At 35.0% G+C, this 20,590-nt stretch overlaps 1 protein-coding gene and 1 long non-coding RNA gene across 34 annotated transcripts in view; both read left to right on the top strand.

The window, feature by feature from the left end:
• LOC117928092 (putative disease resistance protein RGA3) overlaps nt 1–9,784 on the top strand; it is a 30,055-nt gene extending 20,271 nt beyond the window's left edge. For 3 of the 33 annotated variants that reach the window (XM_034847898.1, XM_034847893.1, XM_034847894.1), the window contains exons 4-14: nt 53–4,210; nt 4,996–5,067; nt 5,188–5,421; nt 6,170–6,204; nt 6,576–6,636; nt 7,132–7,215; nt 7,651–7,737; nt 7,816–7,909; nt 7,995–8,339; nt 8,528–8,590; nt 8,903–8,963. In XM_034847898.1, the coding sequence (XP_034703789.1) occupies nt 1,708–4,164 (2,457 nt within the window). In that variant the 5' untranslated portion in view covers nt 53–1,707 and the 3' untranslated portion in view covers nt 4,165–4,210; nt 4,996–5,067; nt 5,188–5,421; ... (6 more) ...; nt 8,528–8,590; nt 8,903–8,963. Of the gene's footprint in view, nt 1–52; nt 4,211–4,995; nt 5,068–5,187; nt 5,422–5,698; nt 5,761–6,169; nt 6,205–6,307; nt 6,471–6,575; nt 6,702–7,131; nt 7,216–7,650; nt 7,738–7,815; nt 7,910–7,994; nt 8,340–8,527; nt 8,591–8,902; nt 9,066–9,179; nt 9,364–9,462; nt 9,619–9,743 lie in introns of those variants that run through there. The other 30 variants (XM_034847899.1, XM_034847902.1, XM_034847897.1 and 27 more) reach the window with 30 other exon arrangements.
• Nucleotides 9,785–9,901: 117 nt separating this feature from the next.
• LOC117928094 lies at nt 9,902–11,558 on the top strand. Its single transcript, XR_004653506.1, has 4 exons — nt 9,902–10,185; nt 10,276–10,551; nt 10,824–10,997; nt 11,085–11,558. It is a non-coding gene; the product is annotated as an uncharacterized LOC117928094 (long non-coding RNA).
• The last annotated feature ends 9,032 nt before the right edge of the window (nt 11,559–20,590 follow it).

Genomic DNA, 20,590 nt, shown 5'->3' on the forward strand with positions numbered 1-20,590 from the left:
GAAGTTCTTAAAGAACCCTTCTTCTTTTTTTGTAATTTCATTGTGAGCAAAGGTGATATTTTGATTGTAGAAGGGTGGACAAGTAATTAGACCCATCTCATATAATTAAGAGCAAGTTTTGAGAGTGCAGAGGCCTTCATAACTCTCCGGGTTTTCCTCATTGTATGTTTCTGAACTTCTGAATCCTTCGTTTCCAAAGAAAAATGGTTGTGGTGGAGGCGTTTCTGTCTTCCTTATTTGAGGTGGTGCTGGACAAGCTGGTGGCTGCCCCTTTGTTAGATTATGCACGCCAGCTCAAAGTTGACACAGCAGTGCTCCAGGAGTGGAGGAACACTTTGTTGCATCTCCAAGCAGTGTTGCATGATGCTGAGCAGAGGCAGATTCGGGACGAAGCAGTGAAGAGGTGGCTGGACGATCTCAAAGCTTTAGCTTACGACATTGAAGATGTGCTTGACGAGTTTGAAGCTGAAGCTAAGCGGCCCAGTTTGGTACAAGGACCTCAAACCAGCAGCAGCAGCAGCGGCAAGGTATGGAAGTTCAACCTCTCTTTTCATCCTAGCGGTGTGATTTCCAAAAAGAAGATTGGTCAAAAAATAAAGATAATCACCCAGGAGCTAGAGGCTATTGTAAAAAGAAAATCTGATCTTCATTTTAGAGAGGGTGATGAAGGAGTGTTATCAGTGACTGAACAAAGGTTGACTACTTCTTTGGTGGATGAGGTTGAGATTTATGGTAGGGAGGGTGATAGGGAGAAGATCATGAAACTATTGCTATCTGATGAAGTGGCTACTGCTGATAGAGTTCAGGTGATTCCAATTGTTGGTATGGGTGGGGTTGGAAAAACAACCCTCGCTCAAATAATCTATAACGACAAGAGGGTGGGGGACAAGTTCGATTTCAGACTCTGGGTGTGCGTATCTGATCAGTTTGACTTGGTAGGAATAACAAAAGCAATTTTGGAGTTGGTCCCTGAACATTCATCTAATAATTCTAACACCTTGCAATCACTACAACATAGTCTGCAGAAAAAGTTGAATGGAAAAAGGTATTTCCTTGTGCTGGATGATATATGGAATGAGAACCCCGATAACTGGAGTACCTTACAAGCTCCACTCAAAGCTGGAGCACAGGGCAGTGTAATCATAGCAACCACCCGCAATGAAAAAGTAGCATCAATTATGGGCACAACTCCTTTTTGTCGTCTTAGCGAACTATCAGATGAACAATGCTGGTCAGTATTTGCATATCGTGCTTTTGAAAATATAACTCCAGATGCAACAAAAAATTTGAAACCTATTGGTCGGAAAATAGTACAGAAATGCAAAGGTTTGCCCTTGGCAGCAAAAACGCTAGGAGGTTTATTGCGGTCTGAACAAGATGAAAAGGCTTGGAAGGAAATGATGAATAACGAAATATGGGATTTACCAACGGAACAGAGTAACATTCTTCCAGCTCTACACTTGAGCTATCATTATCTCCCCACAAAAGTAAAGCAGTGCTTTGCATATTGCTCCATCTTTCCCAAGGATTATGAATATCAAAAGGAGGAGTTAATTTTGTTATGGGTGGCACAAGGTTTTGTGGGTGGCTTCAAAGGAGAGGAGATGATAGAAGAAGGTGAAAAATGTTTTCAGAACCTATTGTCAAGGTCATTCTTTCAACAATCAAGTCAAAATAAGTCATTGTTTGTGATGCATGATTTGATTCATGATTTGGCCCAATTTGTATCCAGAGAATTTTGTTTCAGATTGGAAGTGGGAAAACAAAAAACCTTTTCAAAGAGGGCTCGACATTTGTCATACAACCGTGAAGAATTCGATGTCTCCAAGAAATTTGATCCCACTTCATAAGGATGATAAGCTACGTACCTTCCTACCATTAGGTATGCCTGCTTATGTTTCAACTTGCTACTTAGCTGATAAAGTTCTATATGATCTATTGCCAACATTCAGATGTTTGCGGGTTTTATCCTTGTCTTACTATAATATCACTCATTTGCCTGATTCATTTCAAAATTTGAAGCATTTGCGGTATTTAAACCTTTCTAGCACCAACATACAGAAGTTACCTAAATCCATAGGTATGCTTTGCAATTTGCAATCACTGATGTTGTCAAATTGTCATGGGATTACCGAGCTGCCTCCTGAAATCGAAAACCTCATCCACCTACAACATTTGGATATTTCTGGAACCAAATTAGAAGGGATGCCAACAGGAATCAATAAACTAAAAGATCTTCGAAAATTGACTGCTTTTGTTGTTGGCAAGCATAGTGGTGCAAGAATTACAGAGTTACAAGATCTGTCCCACCTGCGGGGAGCGCTCTCCATTTTTAACTTGCAAAATGTGGTGAATGCTACGGATGCTTTAAAAGCTAATTTGAAGAAAAAGAAAGACCTTGATGACTTGGTGTTTGCGTGGGATCCATGTGTGATTGATAGTGATTCGGAGAATCAAACCAGAGTTCTCGAAAATCTTCAGCCTCATACCAAGGTGAAAAGGCTCAACATTCAACACTACTATGGCACAAAATTTCCAAAATGGCTAGGAGATCTTTCATTCACGAATTTAGTTTTCTTACAACTTGAAGATTGTAAAAGTTGCTCGTCCTTGCCACCACTTGGGCAGTTACAATCTCTCAAGGATCTCCAGATTGCGAAGATGGATGAAGTACAAAACATTGGTGCAGATTTCTATGGGAATAATGATTGTGACTCATCTTCAATGAAGCCGTTTGGATCCCTAGAGATTCTGAGGTTTGAAGAGATGTTAGAGTGGGAGGAATGGGTTTGTCGTGGAGTTGAATTCCCTTGTTTGAAGGAGCTTTATATCAAGATCTGTCCAAAGCTGAAAAAGGATTTACCCAAACACCTTCCTAAATTAACAAAACTTGAGATCAGTGAATGCGAGCAGCTGGTGTGTTGTCTTCCAATGGCTCCCTCCATTCGTGAATTGATGTTGGAGGAATGTGATGATGTGGTGGTTAGGAGTGCGAGCAGTCTCACCTCGTTGGCTTCTTTGGATATAAGGAAAGTTTGTAAAATTCCACCCATTCTTCATAGCCTTGCCTCTCTTAAAAACTTGAACATCCAGGAATGTGAGAGTCTTGCATCTTTTCCGGAGATGGCGCTGCCACCCATGCTTGAAAGGCTTGAAATCAGAGACTGTCCCACTCTGGAGTCCCTACCAGAGGGAATGATGCAAAATAATACGACTCTGCAATACTTGGATACCTATAGTTGTGGTTCTCTGAGGTCCTTGCCCACATTGAAGACACTTTCTATCCAGCGGTGCGAGAAATTGGAGTTAGCACTCCAGGAGGATATGACGCACAACCACTACGCTTCCCTTACCAACTTAAATATATGGAGTACTGGTGATTCTTTCACGTCCTTTCCATTAGCCTCCTTCACAAAGCTTGAGTATCTTCGTATCATAAATTGTGGAAATCTGGAGTCCCTTTACATTCCAGATGGACTTCACCACGTGGATCTCACATCTCTCCAGAGCCTATTCATCTTTGGTTGCTCTAATCTGGTATCTTTTCCGCAAGGAGGATTGCCCACTCCTAATCTGACATCTCTTTGGATAACTTCGTGCAAGAAGCTCAAGTCACTGCCCCAAGGGATGCACTCCCTCACATCCCTTGAAAGTTTGACAATAGAAGATTGTCCAGAAATTGATTCATTTCCAATAGGGGGTTTGCCCACTAATCTATCTGATCTTGAGATCAGGAATTGTAACAAACTCATGGCCTGTCGGATGGAGTGGCGCTTGCAAACGCTTCCCTTTCTTAGCTGGTTAGAGATTGGAGGACTTGAAGAAGAAAGATCGAAGTCATTTCCTGAGGAGCGGTTTCTGCCCTCCACTCTCACCTATCTTTCAATTAAAAATTTTCCAAATCTGAAATCCCTGGACAAGAAGGGCCTTGAGCACCTGACCTCTCTTGAAATTCTGTCGATTAACGAATGTGAAAAGCTCGAGTCCTTGCCAAAACAGGGGTTGCCCTCCTCCCTTTCTCGTCTTTATATTGGGAAGTGTCCTCTGCTGGAGAAGCGATGCCAAAGGGATAAAAGGAAAAAATGGCCCAACATTTCTCACATTCCCTGCATCGTGATAACTGGTGAAATGGATTTCTTATATAAAGAGGTCATCTTGTCATGAGGCACTTGCATCCAAACTCTTGCCTTTCTATGCAATTATTAATTCAGTACGCACTTTCTACTTTTATTTATGTTTTGTGCAATCCACACACACCAAGTTTGTGTATCATTCTCTTCTACCAATCAATTCAATCTCACCATACATCTTCTATGGCTGCTCTAGAATTGAAACCAATATTTTAATCTCTAATACAAAATCAAAACAAACTACTACTTGAAAATTACTTTTATTTTTTAATTATATGAATATTAAATGTGTAGTAGTTTTAAATTTCTTTCTTTCTTTTTTAAATATCTTTAGTAGTTATATAACAAAAAGGAAAATTGAATTTTAAAGGATTTTTCAATAAATTTTCAGTGATTTTCCTTGATTTTATTATCAAAATTTTAAAATAAAAAGTAAAAATACCCCCCCCCCCCCCCCCCCCCAAAATACACCTTTCAAATTATTTTCAAATTCAAAAATTTTTAAATCCAAATAAATAAATAAAAAGTGCAAATGAACAATCCTTAATTTTTGTGGGATTTTTTTTTTTTCATGTTTTCTAGTTTTTTTTTTTTTTATTTGATCAACAACCCTTGTATTTGACTCTTTGAATTTGTGGCGTGTATTTTTTAATGTTAATTTCTTCAAATAGGAGTAGGCCTATATGTGTTGTATGTTATGGATATGAAAGAAACTATTAATATGTTTAATTCCTTTGAACCTGAAAACAACTGTACCTATGATCTATAAGCGAAAAACAAGCCAAACATATTGACTGTGAAACTATAATATTTTGTATGAATTGTCCAAATATATTCATTCAAGGCTTTCATGAACTCTATGCAGGTTTTTTAATACGATTTTCTAGACAAAATGTTACAGGGCAACAATCAGTTTCTTAGCAGTTTGATGTTATATGTAAGTACATATATACTTGTTCCTTGGTTCTAATTTGGTGGGATATAGATTTTTAAGTTACCTTTGTAAACGATTAGCTCATTCCTAATTCTAATTCCAGTTTTTGTAATCATATTTCAGGGGCTGTAAAACTATCCATGTCATGAAGAATTTTTTATGCTTGAGTGCGTACTATCTTATTATTGATTGAGGGAGCAATTGGAGGGAGCAAATGGAAAGACCTACCTGGTAAAGCCTTTGTAGACAAATCATCTTTCACAAATATTACAATTCAGATCCTTTGGAGTAGTTAGAAGTGATGAAGCCTTCAAACACAGTGTATTCATAGCTACAGAGTGCCCTATTTTTACATAGGTACAAATTATTCCACAATCCCACTTTCTCAAATGTTCGTTTTTTTTCTTAGAACAATAATTCACATATATGAGTTTCAACTGAAGTTAACTTGATTTATATTTCATCTCTATGAATAAGCAAAAATCTGAATTAACAAATGTGGGGACAATTAGCCAATCTCATTGGTTTGGTTGTTGAGGATTGTCTTCTTTAGAGTTTTGACATTATGCTTGCTCCTGAATTCTCCATGGTGACACCATCAATATCTATTCCTTGACTTTGCTCCATATGAAAGCTTTCAACTCATTGGAGCAACTACTAAAGGATTGTACTTGTGGGTTCTTCACGATCCAAAGGGTATTAATCCTTTTCTTGGTCCCCTTGATTCACATAATTTTTGAGTTATGGTCACTAGTATTAGTGTGCATTTTAGTTTGTTTCATTTTATTGTTTTTAAATCATTAATTAATATGTAATGATTTTCATTCACTACTCACTACAATTGAGTCTTCGAATAACAATCCTACTTGGTTTTTTCCTTTTAATATATCATTTAAGTGTCTTTTCACTATTTTTTGTTGGCAACTTCATTTGCTATCAGCATCTCAATCTGGATCAAATGACTTCTCTTTATAGAAGTTTGGTTGGTCCACAATTATAAATTTATTTTTGATCCAAATACACTGTAAAATTCCATCTAATGAAATATTTTAAGTCCACATTATGCGGTTGTCCTTAAACCTAGGTTCATCTTTATTTTATGCAGCTTCCTCACTGGCATCACTGAAGGCTTTGGAAGAGGTATTCACATCACATTTTCTCCAAACAATCTTTCCCAATTTCATTGACTTTTGGAATAAAAGTATGGCTAGCTTTTACTACCATAATGATTCTGTTTTGCTAGAGTATTTATATCAGTGAGCATGCCACACTGGAATTGCAACACTTTTCAGAAGTTAACATGAAATTAGCTAGACATGTATTGGAAAATTGGGTAGCTTCTACCCTTGATCCATGAAAGCACTCTTCAGCTGAACCTGATTTGGAAGAAAAAATTTATTTCCATGGTGCAATTTAGTGTTATTATTTGTCATTGCTTTTGAGTTGTCATCAGATTTTCAACATGTGACTGCATTTTATGGATGCTTGTTTATTTGTTATTTTGATTTTAGAATGGAGATTGCTGCTTAAAAAGTTAATGCAGAACCACAAAGACATGGAACTATGCGAATGGTATGGCATTGGATGGATTTTTCATTTTTCCTCTATCTTGTATAGGAAGAGCTTAGCTAGACATGGTAGAGAAACTCTCTTTTTTTAAGTCAGTTTATTAGCCAAATTATATATGACTGTATGATAGAAACAACTACTATGGCATCATATTTCATAAGACTTTGAAATTATCTACAAGTGGAGATTGGATGAGTAGGATTATGCATTTTATATAGTTTGCTCTTTCTGTCATCATATTTTATTTAGTTCTCTTGTTGCCATTAAACTATGCAAGTTCCTCTGACTTTTGGTAACTTAAGATGAGAATAACTTGAATGAATATACTACAAAAATATTTCTGGTTCTATTTTACCACTGCATGCGTAAAATTCCAGTCCACATCGTATGCTTAAGGGTGAATATCCATGCTTAATAGATAGTTGATGAATTGCATATAGATGTTTGTTTAAATAGCTCAATTTATTCATAGAGCTAGAATTTATATTTTGTAAACAGGAGTATAAAGGAAGTAAGAAGCAAAGTGAAGAACTATGGCCATGAAAGTTAGATCAGCTTGCTAAGTTGGTATAACAACACAAAGTAAGAGACTTCTTCTATTACTCAAATAACCGAGAGACATATCCTAGGAAGAAAAAATTGATGATATTTTTATAAATTGAAACCACCTTTGCTGGGTTTTCCAGACCTTCAACATGCAAGAGAAAAAAAATCAAGACTTTAATGCTTCTATATTTTAATGATTAAAAAGTTTAAATTTTAGAAAATTATAGAAGACATTGTCAAATGTAGTTTTTTTATGCCAGTTATTGAATGGGCTGTCAACAAAACCCTTAGAAATAGAAATTAGGGGTTGATTTGAACTTTCAAATCTAGTTATTTTTTCACTTCAAAATTGAATATAAGATTTAGTTAATGGACAAATTGCATTCCAATATTGCAGGCTTATAGTGTAAGTGTCAACTTGGTGGCTATCAGAAAAGCTTTCAGTACTACCATAGCTGTTCTATTTTGCAGGGGTTTTATGTCTGACCATGCGATTGAAGAGAACAAAAACTTTCTCCAAGGCCTTTCAAAATTGGGTTTTCCTACAGAACTATAGAGGTAATGTATCCTAGAATTATAATTGTTTACTTCATTTGCATTTCCATGCTTTTACTGATGATTTCTCCTTTCAAATAGGCTTTTGACTCTTCCTTTGTCTTGCATAGCACTCGGGTATGCTGTTTGTCTTGGAAAGAGCTTTGGCACGATAAAAGGATTCCCTACTTGGTTGGTGCGTTCATTAAATGAAATGTAACTAGATAAGATACACATCTGTCATGACATCAATACTCATATGTTTCTAAAATTTTCTACAGGCTGATTATGGATGGCTTTTGAATTTGACCAAAAGTGTTCAAAGGTGTGGTCTCTGATTCAGGCCACTGAATGAGTTGTTAACAAAAACATATCTTGGAAAGTAAATATTCATGGTAACTTTCAAACCTAATTGTTTCTTCTCATCAAATTGGAGACAAGAGTTTGCTCATTGCATTTCAATGTCAGTGGCTTCTGGTGTAAGAGCAATGTTCTTGGCTATCAAAAAGGCTTTACTACCATAGCTGTTCTGTTTTGCTGGAGTTTTATGTTAGACTACATGCTGCAAGGGACCAAAACACTCTTCACATCCCTTTAACAATCCCAGACAGGGTTACCATGATAAGGTAGGGAAGTCCGAATTTGGTACATAAATTGGTACTTAAATCAATAGGTAGATATTTTATAGATATAGATGGAAAAGGTTTGCCTATTTCTAGTTCACAAAGTTTAAACATCTTCTCTTTCTTGTCCTTTGTTTCATACAGTCTACAAATGTTCAAAGCATTTTAATGAAAATATTTTGATATTGCAGCTATTAAAACCTATGTCCATCTTCATGCTATGCTGCTTCCTCTATGGCATCACTGAAGAATTTGTAAGAAGTATTTTTGTTGTATAATAAGATGATTCTTTTACAGCTCATCACCATGGTTCTTGGCAAGCAACTATGTATTTTAGTATCATAATGATTCTGTTTTGCTTGATCAATATTTATGCTGCATTGGGACTAGGACATCATCCATGTGCCTTTGGAAAGTTGACATTAAATTCTGAGGCTGTAAACTTTGGGAATTTCAAAGCAAAACCAATTTAGTGATGCAGAATTGAGTGACTTATTGTTTGTTTTGGTTTGGAGTTGTCAACAAATTTTCAACATGTGACTGTGTTTGTGGATGCTTATTTCTAGGTTATTTTGGTGCTTGAATGGAGACTGGTGGTTGGAAGTTGATGTCAAATCACCAAGACCCAAAAATATATGGATGCTATACTCATTGTATAGACTTTTCACTTCTCCTCTGTCTTGCATGGCACTTGGGTATGCACTTTTGCATAGGAAGAGCTTAGGCATGGTAGAAAAGCTCTCTCCTTGTTAGTGGGTTCATTAACTGACTTATAACTATAAGAAATAAAAATATAAGATAAATCATGCATCATATCTCATATCTTTCCGAAATTATCTGCAGGTGGAAGTTGGACAGATTTCTACTGCCTTCCTAAGTTTTGTGAACAAGACACATCTTTTAGATTTGGAAAAGCAAATCCCTACTCTCCAACCCTGTGAACAAAACTAATTGTGTTAAAAGGGATGGGGTCTTTGATTATGTGAAAGACAGAGTGTGCTCTGAACAAAAAAAGAATCTTTGGAAGGTACAGATTCATGTCAGCTTCTGAACTTTTAGTGGTTCACTTCGAAATCAAGCATATGATTTTGTTCACGGACAAGTTAATTACATTTCAATATTGTAGGCTTCTGGTGTAAATACAAATTTCTTGGCTGTGAAATAAGCTTTGCTGATTTAATTGATCTATGTCTCTGGAGTTTCATGCCTGACTTTGGGCTGCAGGGGACCAAAACATTCTTCCTGCCCTTTGAAGAAGCCCAAACAGAGTCACCCTGATCAGGTAGGGAAATTGGAGTTTTGAATTGGGTTGCCAACTCTGTTATGCAACATAAAATCCTCTCCTTTTCAAATCTGCTATACCTTCTTAGGTTGTTAAGATGCTTTTTGTGTGGCGCATATTTACAGGATGTGAATGAGTGAAGACTTTGGTCCTGAAAGTGTTGCAAATGTGGTGAAGAATCACTAACACTCTAATTTGGTGGGATATAGATTTCTAAGCGACCTTTGTAAACAATTTGCTCCTTCCTAATTCTAATTATTCTGTTTCTGTAATCTTTTGTCAGGGAATATAAAACCGTTCATGTCATGAAGAATTTTCTATGCCTGAGTGCATACTATCTTGTTATTGATATAGGAGGCTCTCCACCAAAAGACTCCAAATGGAAAGATCTACCTGGTAAAGCCTTTGTAGAGAACTTGGTGGCGATCAGAAAAGCTTTCAATACTACTGTAGTTGTTCTGTTTTGTTGGGGTTTTGTCAGACCATGTGCTGTAAGAGAACAAAAACTTTCTCCAACCCCTTTCAGAAGCTTATACCAAACTTGAATAGTCCCCATGGCACAGTAAGGTAGGGAAATGGGATTGCACCTGTGACCTATTTCATACTCGTACTAGCTCTTGCTAAAACCATTTTCTTTTTCCTCTTCTACATTCTTAGATCTTTGAATCCTTGATACGTACATGGATGCGTAAGTGGAGATCTGGAGGTCTCAAAGGTGATGCAAACACGATGCAGAATCACTGGTGGAGATGTGGTGGGATCAGAACTTGCAATGCTACCCCTGAATATGAAAGAGTAAGGAGTGGCAGCATAGCCCTCTCCTTGGTTACCAAGTTCATGTATCAAATCAAGTGGATGATCTCACCACCACCCCGGAAGACTTCATGTTTCTCCCAGAACTGTTCGCATGTCCAGTTCTTCGGTCTCTAAACTGTAAGCATATGAAAGATGTTTCCCAATATCTGTTGTGCTCAAAAGGCATCTTAAGCAAGACCTACAATTTTGCTGCATAGAAAATTAGCTTACTTGGTGTCAGGTCAAGTAAACAGATGTAGTTTTTGATGCAGGTCATTGAATGGGTTGTTAACAAAACCCTTAGAAATAGAAATTACAAGTTGATCTGAACTTTCGAAACTAGTTATTTTTTCACTTCAAAATTGAATATAAGACTTTGTTAATGGACAAATTGCATTTCAATATTGCAGGCTCGATCTAGTGTAGTGCCCACTTGTTGGCTACAAGAATAGCTTTCAGTATCACTATAGCTGTTCTATTCTGCTGGGGTTGTCTCGGACCATGTGCTGTAAGAGAACAATAACTTTCTCGAAGCCCTTTCAGAAGCTTATAATAAACCTGAAAAGTTCCCATGGCACAGTAAGGTAAGGAAATGGGATTGCAACTGTGACCTATTTCATACTCACACTAGCTCCCGCTGACATAAATTTTTTCCTTCTCTACATCATTAGACATTCGAATCCTTGATACCTACATGGATGAGTAAGTGGAGATTTGGAGGTCTCAAAGGTGAAGCAAACACAGTGCAGAATCACTAATGTGGTGGGAGCAGAACGTGCAATGCTACAGCTAATTGTGAAGAGTAAGAAATGGCAGCAAAGTCCTCTCCTTGGTTACCAAGTTCATATATCAAATCAACTGGATGATCTCACCTCCACACTAGCAGACTTCTTGTTTCACCCAGAAGGTTTCTCTTACTATTGGTATCAGAACTGTGTACATGTCCAGTTCTTCGGTCTCTTAACTGTAAGCATACAAACAATGTTTCCCAATATCTGTTGTGCTCAAAAGGCATCTTATGCAAGTCCTACAATTTTGCCGCTTACAAAGTCAGTTTCTTCTTCATGAGGAATGAGATATTTGAAAGTTGTACTGCTTTTACTTGTATTCAATGGAATAAATAACATTTTTTCCCTTCCCCTGCAGATAATTGAGTTTGTTACTTTTATGAGTGGATATAAATATGCCAAACTACAGAACTTAATTTTAAAAGGGGCTCCTGCAGGCTCATTGCTGATGTTTTTTCGAGATGGTCTTGATCATGATTGCAAGGTTCAACAGTTAAATTCTAGCTTTCAAGGTAGAGGCAAAATCGGCTTTCATCTATGCTGTTGAAATAAAAAATAGTGCAGCAATTTGTTGAAGTGCTTAGTAACTAAAACCAAACAATCTCCAGGTCAAGGAATAATATGAAAATAACGTTAATTGTGTATATATTATATATAGGTAACTATGTCTAAATTGTAATAATGGACTGCCTAATACTTTGATGGATAACAAAATGGTATTCCTGAATGCATTCAGAAAATATTGGGAGTCATGAAATAGAAAGCATTGTACACCTGAAAAAAGAAGTGTACATTTCTTATTCTAACTTGCTGATTGATTTGATATATAATTCCTTGGACGTGAAGGTGTATTTGGTTATCAGCAAGCAAAATTTCAATTTGTGTACAAGACAGATAGCCTTGGAACTCATTTCGATTGAAATGGACCTCTGAATGAATGATGTTATCCTCTTTCTAGTTTCAATCACTACCCTTGTTTTCAGGTTCTTTATCCAGTTCTCTGGTTTATATATGCTGCTGAATTGCACCCCTTGTGCCCTCGGTTACAAATGTAAACTGATCATGCTTGGGCTTTAGCTCTGCTCGGATGGGCATCTGGTGGGACTCCTCCTCGGCCAGGATAGGGGTGGCTCATGAGCTGAGATTAGCCTAAAAAAACCAGCCCAAACCCTGCCCTAGTGTGGACAGAGCTTGGACTTGGGCTAAAAAAATTTAATGCTGAGGTCAGGCTTGAACTGGCTCACAGCCCTAGTTGAGGCTGGTAGTCCATTGTAGCATGAAGCTGAAGAGGAGGCTGATGTGCCCTTCCTTAACCCTGTCCCTTTTTCTCTACTGGCAAATGCATACCATATACACGCTCCATGTTACTATACTTCCTATCATAGCCATATGGAAGTGTGGCTATGATATGAGTCATATGACGTGGGGTCTCCCTGGATTTCCTTGACGATCTTCAACTATTAGATTGCCTTCCCACACACTTTCCATCACAAAACCCAGTTCAATTTGGCTAGGCAAGTCGGTTACAATTCGCGTAGCCCATTTCTTGAGTCAGATCACTGGACACAAGCACATGGGTGCAGATGATACTATCATTTTGGTCATCTTGTATGGACCCCAAATTTGGTTAAGGTCACTTTCAAAATCTTAAGCATATGAACACTTTTCCCATGGGAGGATCATACCCTTAAGAAGTTTTTATCATAAAGCTCTCTCTTCCATGGATTCAAGCTAATCAAAGGAGAAGATATCAACCAACTTTTAGCTAGAGTCTTCCACTGGTACAAAAGCTAAGAAAATGATACCCCCAGCAAACCAAAACTTTCACGCAGAGACCAGCCGACCCACATGGATAATCTGGTCCAGACTTATGCCCAGCATAAGGTTACCTTGAAGGGAAGGACACTAAGGACCATCCTCACCTTTGGTTCCACCCTTTGTCAAATTCTGAATAGGCCTGGACCAAAACTCTAGTGATACAACTTTATACATACATAATCATGGCCTTTTGTTTGCAGTTGAGCTGAGCCGATCCTTATTAATCAGGACAAAAGCATCCTAGAGAGTTCGAGGTTTAGAATGATGATGCCTCAATCTTTTTACTACCTTTACTTAAACAATTACAGAAAGGGAATCAGTTCTCTTTCATGGACACGTTAAATATAAAGGTTAGGTCAATTTAAAGCTCGAAAGTTGATCAAATTTTATATCTTTAAACTGCAATATTTTCTTTAGTGAAAGCGAAGGTGTCGACCACCATGAACGTAGCTTTCAAAATGTGTTATTGAATAGCTCCCAACACTGGTCATTGGACTTGTACCTAACCAATCTTTAGATACCACATGGATTTCCTGAATCTGTTTATTCTGCAGACAAACATATGTAACAAATGAACTCCAAAATTGACATGTGGGAAGATACTTTTGATGGGTCAACAAAGTATTAGAGGAAAAAAAAATGAAAGGCGCAAGTGCCTTTGGAAGTCAGTCAACCAAGTCTAGAAAATTGAACATTCTCATTCTTCACTTATGGAGTTGCTTAGGGTTTAGGACAATCTTCAAGTTGAAACTTGTGGGGATCCTTCTCCTTATTATATTATTGTTTAGAAAATGACACCAAAAAGTTGGGTTGGAATATTGGACCCGGTTTTTGAATTTTTTGACATGGTTCTTGCTTTTGCTTTTGCTTTTACTTCTGCATTTCTATCCTTTAATGGTTAGAACTGCATTGTCCTAGACTCAGATGGGCTCTTTCCCATGAAGACTTCTTTTGAGTCTTTCTGCAAATCTGCCCTAAATTTCTTGAGCTTTGTTAGCCTATATATGAATTTTATCTGCCCAAAAAACTGAATTAGAGAACAAGATCATGTCCATTGGCAATTCACTTTTTTTTTTTTTTTTCAGGTGAAAAGGACTTAGAACAAGTGACTTATTTAAAGCCAAAACAATGCTCTAAGTCAAAAGTAGGAGAGTTCAAGATCATAAAAACTGTATGAAAAAATGGAAAAACGTTTAGTCCATGGGACATGCTAAAAGGACACCACCCAAGATCAAATATGTTGTCAAATTGGCATCATCAGTGATAGTGATATGTACTCAAAATGCATCAAGTACTAATCAAACTGAGCTTCTAGGGTTTCAACCTTGCACTAATGCGCGAATATTACGTGATCTTGTAGGCGATTCTCCGTGCCACGTTGAATGCATTGTTTTGCTGTTGATCAACTATCCCCTTCCATTCAAATAAGTAACATTAGGGGGTCTGAGAATTAGGTGCCAGTCACAGCATGCTGAGCTAGCACCAGCATGGTGACAGCCAAACAAAGTACTATTATCATATGCTCCATCATGCACTCTCATTTTCTTTTCTTTTTTCCTTGTTGTAATCAATTCAACTTGAACGGGACGCAAACAGAAAGTTGAACACAAACTTTTGATTCATTTTTACGATAAAGCTCAATGTGGATTGTGTCGAAATGGAGCTACATTGTGCGGTAGAGATTGAAAAGATAAGAGAAAATCTGGAGGAACCAAAACTTTCTAGCATTATTGAGTAGAAAACAGTGGTGGAGGAGGAGTAGTACTAGAAGAAAAGTTGGCATGGCGACATATATATGCACATGAAAGAGGATCAACTATGCTGAATTTCACATGTTCCCATTCTTTGCTTCTACTTTTTGATCAGTTGAAGGTTCCTCCTACTTCTGGAAAGTGATCTGCACTTTCCTTTTGTTTGAGGATTGTTGCTTCCGATTCTTTCCAAGTATTAGGTCAAAAAGATGGAGGGTAAAAATGCACACTTGTCATGTGCTCTCCTTTATCTTGATAACGTACTTGCTCTGCTTATATGCAAATATACATCTACATGACGGTCCCATCCAGGGGTGCAAGTTGGCCTAATTGAGGTGCGAAAATAAATCCAACCTGACATTTTAACGGGTGTAGCCAATCATTTTCAATACTTATATACTGTTTGAGTTAGGTTTTCTTTTTAACTTAAACTCAATTTGGATTGAACTTAAGTTAAGATTTGGACAACTAAGAAGCTAATTTTATCTTTTTATAATATTTTATCATATATTATAATATTCATTTTCTTTTCATATTTTTTAAAAAATATTAAATTATATATATCATATTTTTTTAAAAAAAATGAAAAATATACAATTTTATTTTTATTTTTTTATTGCTATCTTAAATTTTGGTATCAATATATGAAAAAAATAATAATTAAAGATTAGTTCAGATAAGCTTTGAATCATGCAACCCGATCAATCTTACCAACTCAAGCTTAGAAAAATGAGGTTATGTTAGACTTAGGTAGAGTACTTTAAATTATAGGTCAAGTTGAATTGAGTTTGGATTGATTTATTCAAATGGGACTCAGATCAACCATCAACCTAACCAATCTATCCATGTTACAAACCTAATCTGACTATTAAAATTTTAATCTCGAGAAGGGGTTAGGTTTTACTACTTTATGTCTTAATTTTGTTTACATGTACCAAAGATTCATTTAAAAGTTTGGTGCGATATTATCAAACAAATAGGATATTTCCTCATCGGCATTAAAGAACTAAAGTATGTCAAATGCCATAAGAACTAAAGTATATGTCAAATGCCATAAGAACTAAAGTATATGTCAAAATGCCATATGACATGGATTGGTATATTCCTAGAGTCTCTACTTCTCCACCTCTCATTTTTTGAGTAGAGATGAACCCAAAAAATTGGATTCTTAGCTTACAATTGTTGTTAATTGTGGACCCTTCTTAAAATTTATGGAACAAATACAATACCCCAATGCAAAAAATATAATTATTGTTCATTTAGGACCCTTTGTTAAAATTTTATGGAATACTAACGATACCCAAACGCCAAAAATATTAATTTCGCTTAAAGAATCGAGTACATGAAGACTTCATCTCAAGAATGAGACACACTTAGGATCAGAGGCAATGAGAAGAATAACAATACCTAAGCCCATGGTTTTTGTCAATGCTTTAGCTAGAAGGTATAGAGTCAATTTCAAAATAGAGTAAAGATCCCAATATGGATGTTGTGAAAATGACTTAAAAATAAGCTTGTTTGAAATATGAGTCGAGCTTAAGCATGAGAAGCTAAATTCAAAAGGCACATAATTAGCTTAAATTTAATTAGTCAAGATATGGCTTGAGTTTTATGGAGTAGTAGGAATGACAACAAGTGAGTCATCCCCTTTGGATTCATCGATTATTTCCATATGTTGTCATCCTTGTTTCGAAAGCAATTTTAAATAAGACAAATTGGGTAAGAGAATTTCTCATACCATCTCATCTAGTTGATTTAATTTTTAAATTAATTTTTTTAAAAAATAATTATATTAAAAATAAATATAATTTATAAATAAATAAATACTATAAATCGTTATAATTTACTTTTATGAAATATATATATATATATATTTGAATTCTTCAAATCATAAATTATAGACACTCAAACTTCAAAGTGTTGAATATTGAATTTTAATAATCACTTATTATTTTTAATACATTATATCTTTTTCAATGAATTTGTTATATATTTATAGTTGTTTTATGAAAATTAATATAGTATTTAATAAAATAAAATATCCATAGATGTGATTTTTATGAAGTAATTATATTTCAATTTAAATATTTAAAATTAAAACCCTTATAATATCTAATAATATTAATTATATTAAACTTCATAAAAAAACTACATACATAACAGATAAAATGAAACAACAATTTATTGATAAAAAATATATTTTTCATAAATAAAGAAACAAAATTTAAAATCGTTTAGTTTTTAAGAAGGTATAAATTTTTCATTTCCAAATTTTAGTTGAGTTTTGACCTCGGCTTGCCTCAAGAATGAGTTAAGTTGTGCTTAATAAGCTAAGAGTGTGTTTTGGGATGATTCTAGAAAACGTTTTTAGTATTTCTAACACTTTGAATGATAAAAAATTTTAAGTGTTAGAAAAATTAAAACGTTTTTTAAAATTATTGTCAAACGAACTTTAAATCAAAAGTGAAATCTAAGAATCAATAACATCAGTTTTTCGGTGGATTTGAAAATTTGAGAATTGTTTGTCAAACTCAAAAAGGATGATGATGGTTGAAAGTGTTTTCTAAAACATATTTTAAATGTTTTTACTTTTTTTCACTTATCTTTTAAAAAATATTATTTTTTAAATACTTGTATAAATATGAAAAATAAATCATTAGAAAAAATAATTAAAAATAAATCACTAAACATAAAAGTTATTTTTAAGAAATATTTTAAAAAAATTAAGTTCCTAAATAAACTTTTATTTAAAAAAATATCATAAAACATAAACTATTTTTTACAAACTATTCTCGAAAATGTTCTTAAACATATCTTAGGGGGTGTTTGGTAAAACTTATTACTTATTACTTAATAACTTAAGTTGACTTTAAGTTAAATGACTTAAGTTGACTTTAAGTTAAACATATTTAAATTGATGACTTAAAACTTATTGCTTAATTCTTATTTTAAATATTCAAGTAATTTGATAAAATTAACTTAAAATTTATTCTAAATCAACAAGATGATATATTTATCATCATTAATTATAATTAAAATAAATGAAGTTGAGTGACAATAAAGGTCATTGAGTAGTGGAAGAGAGTGTGAAAATAATTAAAACAAATAAAAAATAAAATAAAATAAAAATTTTGACTTAAGAATAAATTAATTATTTTTATTTATGATTAAATTTTTTTTTTTAAGTTAAGTCATACTATTAAATTATTTTACCAAATATAATTTACTTAATAACTTAAATTAAATTATTAAATTATTTTAATTTATTAAGTTGATTTACTAAACACCTACTTAATCCTCAACTTACCGACTTTTTATTTTTATTTTTTTGGAGTCCGTGACATTCCCTATTTTTATATTGCTATTGCTATTAAAACAACTCCGAATATCTAATAAATATATTATTCCAATCACGGAGACAACACACTAAAAAAATATTGCTTTAAAAGAATTCCAAAGAATAAAATAAAATTTACATATGGGTTCCATGGATAATGACAAGCATAGAGGGGCAAAGGATATAATTTTTACCCTCATGGTATAAGGAAGAAGAAGACGACAAATGGCATATAGTAAAAGAATAGTCGACGGTGGAATCTACCCCTTGGATGACAAGGGGACACTGATTGGAGTGGAATGAAAGTGGGAAGGGGAACATGATAAGAATAATTAGATTATTTATTTCTTTATTATTATTATTATTATTATTTTTGGTATATAAAAATCTCAAAGTTTTGAGCATCCTAAATCAATTTGTGTCCTACCAACCCCTCTACACCCATTTGTTTAGTGTCCATGGCATGATGAGTAGGAAGGTGACACCTCCTAACGTGGCATTCCCACCCATGTCCATTGCCTTAGTGTCATTTCACCCACTTGCCACTTTATCATTCGCGGTCCTCATTTTCCGCCTAGCCAATGGAACACTCGAGACCATGCCTATGTGGCATCATTCGTGTCATTTTATTCATCCATGATTTTATGGCAATGGGTGGGCTATGTCTCATGTCATGGGAGCCACCTTGAGCATATCTTAGATCAGCCGTGACACACGTTTGACTGACCTACGAACAAATTTAAATCTTACTACCATGACCGAGTCCTCGTTATTTTGTTGATTAGTGATTTTATCTTTAATAAGATAATAAAATATATCATTTGGATTCTTCTAAACACATGTTTAACGTTTTAAATTATATGCATTAACATATAATATATCATTGTATTTGTGTTATTTTATTGATGATTCAAACATATGAATAAAATCGATTATGAAATATGTAATTTAAGACGAGAATTTTTTCAATCCTATAAAATTGACCGATTGATAGTATTATTTCTATTTTATTATTGATAATGTTACATTTCAGATGTCATAAAAAATGTGATCGAACTTATTCTCGGGTTTGAAATTTACACTATTGGTATATTATATTAGTTTTTCTTTTTTCAAATCTTTATTTGCTTTGAAGGTTGACCATTAGTGTAGGGTCTCCTTCTAGAAAACATGCAAATACAATGAAATTAGAGAGGAGGATTAGGTGTTGCTCCACAAATGAGAAGACTTAGCTTGGCTGTTCACACTTGACACCACCCTCTTCATAATCAAGGGAATTGAGTGCAATATCTATTCCAAATTATAAGGATCTTCATTTAATATTATCATAAAACATAAATGGAGTCCTTATTATGACACGTGAGAGGGTCACTTTCTTCTTTGTTTTTTACCATGATTCTACTTTCACCATCCTCAATCTCCCCCCTGTCTCAATTATGAGATTAGTGTGGGGATATCTTCAAAGAACCCAAAAGAAAAATCATTCTATTCAAGAAAGAAATGGGAGACCCACTTGAGAAATGTATAGTTGATGCATGAAAAAAAGAGATTTAATGGAATATATGGCATTTTTCTTTAAAAATTTCATCTTATCTTGTATGTTTTTTAGTTTATTTTTTTGAGTATATGAGATTCCTAGAGAGCATCTCTCTTTCTGGCCAACCACATAATGAATTTTTCTTTTTAAAATTCATGTTAAAGGGGAATGGACCTAGGATGAAAGACTTATAATTTGTGCCATGGCCAATGACTCTCTCTCTCTCTCTTTCCCCCCTTTCACATAGCCCATAGGTTAGGCCTCATGCCTCTCTTAGCCACTAGGTTAGGTTCTCCAATCCCACCAAACCCTTTTAAGGTCTCAAAACATAAATTCTATTCCCATGCTTTGTCTCTTAATCTTCATACAAAAATCTTAATTTCAACATGTAATTGTTGAGGGGTGTGTCTCCCAATAAGATGGCCATTCCTTTTTATTTTGTCTTCATCTTACTTTCAACATCAAAAGATTGAAGGTGTCTTTCAAGGTTCAATAACCTCAGGGATAAATCCCTATTCAAAGTCCTAAAATTAGGAATGGTTAAAATTAGGGTAGGGTTGGTCCTTAAATTTTAGGACCAACATTCTTCTGTAAGGAAACTCTCCTTAGAGAAAGAGAAGTTTGTTGGGCATATTCAAAAAACTTGGTTAATTGCACTTTAATCTGCTCCTTTCCCTAAACCCATGTAAAAAATTTAGTAGGGGCCCCTGTTGGTATCTCCTTTTTCCTACAAAATCTTCCATAGTACCTCATATGGCATGAGCAGTCATGGCAGAAAATACCCCCCATCCATTTGTCCTTTCTTTTAATGACAAATTTTTAACCCTTATCCAACTCCAAAGATGCCTTTATCAGCCCCCAATGAAGGATCTTTATCGGCATCAAAAATTGATTCCGTAAGCTGTTGGAGAAGATTGTCTCTGAGAAAAGAATGGCAGCAAGAGAA

This window comes from Vitis riparia, chromosome 13, assembly GCF_004353265.1.
Source record: "Vitis riparia cultivar Riparia Gloire de Montpellier isolate 1030 chromosome 13, EGFV_Vit.rip_1.0, whole genome shotgun sequence".
NCBI classification, from domain to species: domain Eukaryota; kingdom Viridiplantae; phylum Streptophyta; class Magnoliopsida; order Vitales; family Vitaceae; genus Vitis; species Vitis riparia.